At 39.0% G+C, this 6,423-nt stretch overlaps 1 protein-coding gene across 1 annotated transcript; it reads right to left on the bottom strand.

Moving 5' to 3' along the window:
• Positions 1-211: 211 nt before the first annotated feature.
• LOC114739213 (zinc finger CCCH domain-containing protein 53-like) lies at positions 212-5,139 on the bottom strand. Its single transcript, XM_028927262.1, has 11 exons — positions 4,883-5,139; positions 3,711-4,437; positions 3,252-3,626; positions 3,004-3,174; positions 2,717-2,896; positions 2,536-2,618; positions 2,204-2,458; positions 1,898-2,090; positions 1,494-1,730; positions 1,238-1,316; positions 212-1,081 (listed from the first exon to the last, which is right to left on the bottom strand). Exons 2-10 carry the CDS (start codon positions 4,220-4,222, stop codon positions 1,253-1,255), a joined length of 2,070 nt encoding a protein of 689 aa, XP_028783095.1. The 5' UTR covers positions 4,223-4,437; positions 4,883-5,139; the 3' UTR covers positions 212-1,081; positions 1,238-1,252.
• Between the last annotated feature and the right edge of the window lie 1,284 nt (positions 5,140-6,423).

Here is a 6,423-nt window from a genome sequence, read left to right on the forward strand (position 1 = left end):
AGAGAATGTGGCCAAGGCTCACATGGGTGGGTGTTGATGGTGGGGCCGGACCCATACACAACCTGGCATCTTATAAATGTGTAGGCCTCACTTGCAGCTTCAACAACCCCATACATGAGAGACAGTGAATCCCCGTGGGACCCCCTCCTTTTCTCCCCACCAATGATGGCACAGGAAATAAAGACACACCACCCCCCCACCAAGTTACAAATTTTGAAAATGAAAGTTTAATTGCAGCAACAAAGAGACAAGAATTCATCTATAAATAATAACAAAAGAGAAGGGTAGGCAAGGACACAGACCATTCTGTCTAGAAATCTCTACTCTCTTTTTTTGCATTGTGATTTTCTTCTAAACCTTTCTCTTTAGTCTTTGCTTTCAGGTAATCTCTAAAGGGCTTTGTTGACTGTGTATATTATAAACTAAGTAGGAATTACAGACAAACTACAACACAACAGAGGTTGACGTCTGAAATCTCCACTTTGAAACTTCAGCCAGCTAGGAATAACAATCATCCCCTCCCTTTTTCCCTTCTGGCCTCCAAAGTCAAATTGTCCATAATGGAATTTGATTGATTGAATCAGCCCCGGTAGTTACAACTCAGCTTCTACTTGTTTTCACTTCTTCATGTTTTATCTGCTTGTGCTCCAGCAAATCCAAGGACTCAAATTATACCTCTAAGCTCTAAAACATCGCAGGACTGAAGACTTCAATACATTCAACCCTAGCAATTAAAGGGGAAGGGGAAGAAGAAATTACAGTACCAGGGACTTTAGTTCTTCCTAATACCAATAGACTCAGATTCTTTCTACGTTATTTTTTTTCTTTAACCTGTGGTTCATTCACTTTCAGCTACTACACAAAATGAGAGACGAGAAAGATGGACAATGGTACAATAATGACAATAAAAGAAAAAGGAATGGCTGCCCCACTTCCTTTACTAAACTGCTTTTTACGTATGCATTTTGTATGGTAGTAAGGAGTATAGTATTGATGATGATGTTGATGGGCTTGGTGGTGGTGATTCTCTACAGATTTGTTTGCTGTTCCTGGTCTTCTTTGGTCCATTACTTCTCTCTTCCTGCAAAATTTGTATTTGTATTTGCACAAAACAGACAAAATAAGACCAAGCAGACCCAAAATTCAATAAACAAAGAAACACAAGATGCTATATGCAAGTTGAAGACAACATGCAATAAAGCGAGCACAGAATTAAAAGAGATCCAAAGTCATTTACCCGAAGCTCAGGATGCTAAATGGCGATGGGTCCACCCTTGCCGGCAAACATTTCAATGTTTCCGTGGCTGGAAGAAAACCTATATTAAAACCCAGATCACGTATTTTAAAATTTAAAATTTATAAATAATTGAACTCATTGTGACAATGGGATTGAATTTGCTTTTTAAGGCCAAGGTTCCCTTGCAACTTTGTTTGGACTAATCAATCCCCGTCCAATCTGAAAACTTTGAAGTGATTCCAGGAGATAGTAGTACCTTGGAATTTGACAGTTAAAGGACTTGAAAGATCCCATGTCAAGAGAAGATGTTGCTGGAGGAAATGCACTTGTAGTACCGAATTCAGAGTTGGTAGATGCAGCTGAGCTATCGGAATCAAGGGCCTCGTTAGGTCCTCCGTTGGAGAAGGCAGCCACGTAGTCTCCAGCAGCTTTTGTTGGAGAAGCAAAAGGGCTATCTGGGAGGTTATGCTCCAAACTGCATTTATTCAGGAACCTAAACAGATAAATACATTACCTTTGACAATTTAATTTGGAAATTTGAATTATTGGAATAAATGGTTGGATCCAATTAGCATGGACTAAAAGAGGAATCTAAAGGAGATAAAGATGTTTGCTATTCTAGTAGCCTTTTAGCAATTCTGAATGAGAAAAGTTTCATACCATTCTTGAAAATTACAGTCTTCATGACTAGTGCTTTGCTTGCCATTCCCATTGCCATCACAGCCACTGCCCCCTCCATTCTCGCCATTGGGTATAACTTTGCCAACAGAAACATTGACCTTCGGCTCCATTGGTGGCTGCTGACCAGCAGAAATCTGTGCCGCGCTAGGAGGAGCAGAGCTCAAAACACTTTCTGGAATCAAACATAAATCTCGACCAGTTCATTCCAATTCCCAGAAAGAACCATGTAAAATTAAGACCAGTCGCAAGCAACTGCATTTATTAGATTGTCTTAAGCTTATATACCCTCTAGAGAAGCTTCAGAGCTGCCACCATGACATGAAGGAAGAACAAGATTCTGATTGAACATGTTGGGAGATTGAGTAGGGGAAGGAATTGGGCTTCCTGTTGAGAATGCCCTCTGGTGCTGCTTCTTGATGTCAAGAAATTGTAGACCCATGAGTCTCCTACTTTGAAGCTCAAGAGCTTGCTGCAAGTCAGTTTGCTCCTCCAGCTTCCTCCTCCACAGCATATCTTGGGTATTATAGTACATTCTCCCTCCTAAGTTTTAGGAAACAGTTGGCATCTCAAGGCGAGCTCAAACTCTGAGACAATCAAAGGCAAAAGAAGGAACTTACCAAGTTGAAGATCAAATGGATCTCTAGCATCAAGCCCAGTAGGAGTACCACAAGGTGAGAAATCACCCCTTTCAACTTGTTTCCTGTAGAAGAAATGAAATATGTTGTATTAGAAAAGCTCAAGGATTTTGATAGGTAAAACTATGCACACATCAAGAAAAGACGGAGAGAATGCCTGTACTTGTCCGGGACTTTGCCTTTTTCCTTGTAAGGCTTGACTAGCACGCGAGCATCACAAACAAAGTGGGGGTTTCCCTTTGATAGAATGAGCTTCACTGTCTCTGGATAAACAAAGGTCACAAATCCAAACATACGCTTCTGCTGGTATGGAATCCTCACATCTTGAACAGGACCATAAATGCTTCAACAAAGATAAAAGGGGAAAAAAAAAAAAAAGAAGAATAAGAAAGTTAACTTTTGCTTCCAGCAATAATTTAATGTTAAGGTCAAAGCAGAACAAGAAGCAACCTGAAGTAATTTGAAACATCTTCCTCTCTGAAAGTACTATCCGCCGGAAAGGTCAAGTAGATCTGCCTCGAAGCTGGGTTCCCAATTCCACAACCTCCACTGAGAGAAAAATCGTTTCTTTCAAGCCTGGATCGCCCAAACTTGTGCAAATCCTCGTTCTCATAAGTGCAGCTGCAGCTCTGCATACATCACATCAAAAAACATGGTTATAGATTAAAAAAGTTTTGATATCTAAGAAAACCCATTACGAAACACAACTCTTGTACCTCTGGGAATCAGTTTGCTGCTGTTGCAGTAGAAAATTCATGCCCTTTGGAGAGTAAGGCAAAGAAGAAGCCATGAGCAATCTTTGCTGTTGAGCACTTTTAGATCTGAGAAGCTCATGGCTGCTCTGGTCCAACATCTCAATCTTGCTAGGAGACCCAACCATTGAAACACCATCAGAATCTCCAATTCCTCCTCCATGAAGGAACCGACAGCTAGTACCGTTTTTGCAGTAACCTCTAGCAAAGTAAAGACAAGGCTTCCAGCCCAACCCAGAATTCGGATCCTCAGACCCCAAACAAGCTTCATTAACGGAGCAACTCCGGCGATGGACTGACCCGCCCCACCCGTAAGAGGGAAAACCAGTAGCGTCGCCGCCGGTAGGACTTGGTGATAAGTCAGGTTGAGGATAGAACAAGTCCGGGTTTTTCCTGCCAAGGGTAGGAGACCCATCATTGAGGAAAGAAAGCTGGTCCTGAAGTTGAAACTCGTCAATTGGATCAGAACCATAAAAGGGTAAGGAAGAAGAAGGTGAAGGAACGCTGATATGAGGAGAATTAGAGCCAACAAGCAAACTGTTGTTCGGGCTCATCAAACTATCAGCCCAAGGCGCAGAAGAAGAGGGGTTTGGGATTGTAAGAGCAGGAGGAGGAAAGTTGACTCCGGTGCTGCTTAGCCGTGAAGAAGTAGAATTTTGCCTTGAAAGGAAAGAGGATGGTGATGAAGACGGAGGAGGAGTTGAAGGAGTAGACGGAGCGTACAAGGATAATCCCAAGTCTTTGCGAGCTTTAACAATCACAGAGTGAACCAGAGCTTCAGGACCAAATGCTAATCTAATCATCTCTTTCTCACCATGGTCTTGAATCAGAAGCAGACCCATGATTTTGGAAGCATTCTCGGGGTCCAAATTTTGGATCCGCGAGAAAACAATTCTTGTAGCTTCGTACCCATCCATGGCTGCAACTAAACCAAATACTCGTCGTTCGTTTACGAGTTGAGTGTTGTATCTATCTGTTTCTCTCTCTCTCCCTCTATACTCCCCAGGTGGCTATGTATGTTTCTCACTCCCGCTGCTACAAGTAAGGTTTCTTTCTCAACCACACACACAAGAGACCTACCTACCAACTCGAGAGGATGAGTGGTAGCACAGTGCTTTGATTTCTCATATTCCTGCAAAGCCGAAGCCCAAGAAAAGCAAGTTAAAGAAGGAAAAGAGGGGAAATAAGAAAGTGAAGTGTTTAAAAGGTGTATTCTCGTGTGGTTGTTTAAAAAGGAGACTAATGGAGGATGCCAAGAGGTTACCCTTTCATCGAAGGAAGAAGGGAAGAAGAACAACTACAAGAGCGTAAGAGAGAGAGAGAGAGAGACAGACATAAGATGGTGGTTGAATTTCTCTATAAAGAAGTAATGAGTGCAAAAGTTGCAGAAACAACAAAAGAAAGAAACAGCAAAAAAATATAAAAGTTTAATCTTTTTAAAAAAGGGGGGAAAAAAATACAAAGAGGAGATTTCACTTCCCACTTTATCTTCTTCTTCCCTCTTCTAAATCTTCCATCTCCCTTTCTTTCCAAATTAAAATCGAAATCCAAGTCTGAGCAGCAGAGTACGGACTTACCCATGAACGGTAATCTTCATATGATCCTCCCGGGGTTTGGCTTTCTCTGTTCAAAACAGAAAATAGCAGTCAAAGCTTACTACAATAGCCGAAGCACCCTCTCCCTTATAGCTTCTGAGCAGACGCAGAAGGAGAAGAAGAAGAAGAAGAAAGAACCAGCAATTGCTACAACCCTCCCTCGCTGCTCTGCTCTGTTTTATGGGGTTCTGGGCCGAGTGTGGGCAGTGAAGTTAAGGCCCTTTTTCTCTCTCTCCCCTGAGATTTAATCTCTCTCTATAGCCCTCTCTCTCTCTCTGTTCTCTTTCAAAATTGAAAACAGATTAATGCCTGTGCTTATGTTTGAGGTAGGCTCTGTTTGGGTACTCCAAAACCGTGGTTTCAGAAGCACTTTTCTGCAAAACGAGGTAATCTCCTCCACATATTTACTTCGTAATCCGTAAAAGCACTTTTGAAACTATGGTTTGGTTTTTATCCAAACACTACCGTAAGGTAATCGGGCTGTACTTCTACGTTTTCCGTAGATATATTAACGTGCTTTTTGAGAAAATTTTTGCCTTAATTGGATGTGAAAGATGTCAAGTTTTAATTTTTTTTTTTTCACTTACAAGTTTGCATTTGCAAGTTTCAGATTTTTTATAGTAGTTGTTGATTTCTAAGCATTTATAAGAAGATATATCATCACTGAGACAAGTTAGATTTGGCTGGAGGTTTTGAATAAATAGATGTACTCGAAATTAGCTGTATTATTTATAACTTCCCAAAACCCCAATAATACTTTACAGATTACTTATGGTGATATCATACATGGAGAGAAAGAGGGCAAAAAGGTCGTAGCCCGTAACCCTTTCAAAAAATATATTTGCTTGGAATGCAAAAATTGTAAGAATAAATCTGTCCAAAAAATACATAGCAACAATAGTCGTATAACCTAATAATATAAAAACCTGCATGTAAGACTACTAACAGTGCTTTGACTTCAATTATGCAAGTGAATTTGAGTTTACTCTTCAATAATTAGTAATTATTCTTCTAATTCTTAATACAAGACTTAATTAAAGAGTTAATTTTAATTTTAAATATAGGTTTTATTTTTTATATTTGTTATTTTCCTCACAAGCTATTCCTATTAATACTCTCCTAACAAAGTGATCTGTGCAACTCCTAATATTAATTGATTAGCAAGTTTAATTGCATTATTAACAATAAATATTGTTTTACAAATTAGATGGAATGGAGTTTTTTTTAATTAGAAAGATAGATAACACTATCAATCACCCCTCTTATAAAAGTTTTCCAATGTTTTTCCTCAATTTATTTATATAGAGTATATCTAGATTTATGATACTCTTTCAGTTTTTAATATCAAACTTATTTAACTAATTTAATTAAATTAAGAAAATTAAATAAATTAGTTAATTATAAAAAATATGACATGTTTATCTTCTCGTTCTCTTCTATTTGATTATGTTTGGAAAAAATCTATAAAGATAATTTTAAAAAAATTAATAAATATAAAAAATAAGTTTTATATTTATAATAAA

The sequence above is a fragment of the Neltuma alba genome, unplaced genomic scaffold, assembly GCF_004799145.2.
Source record: "Neltuma alba isolate B1F8T4 unplaced genomic scaffold, ASM479914v2 tig00013803_pilon, whole genome shotgun sequence".
NCBI classification, from domain to species: Eukaryota; Viridiplantae; Streptophyta; class Magnoliopsida; order Fabales; family Fabaceae; genus Neltuma; species Neltuma alba.

Excerpts from the sequence above, each read along its gene's own strand:
- LOC114739213 (XM_028927262.1), bottom strand. The coding sequence starts at position 4,222 with ATGGATGGGTACGAAGCTACAAGAATTGTTTTCTCGCGGATCCAAAAT. Across the intron at positions 3,627-3,710 it reads TTCCTCAATGATGGGTCTCC|TCCCTCTTACGGGTGGGGCG; the intron begins TACCCTTGGCAG and ends CGCTACTGGTTT. Across the intron at positions 2,459-2,535 it reads TCCATTTGATCTTCAACTTG|GAGGGAGAATGTACTATAAT; the intron begins GTAAGTTCCTTC and ends CCTAAAACTTAG.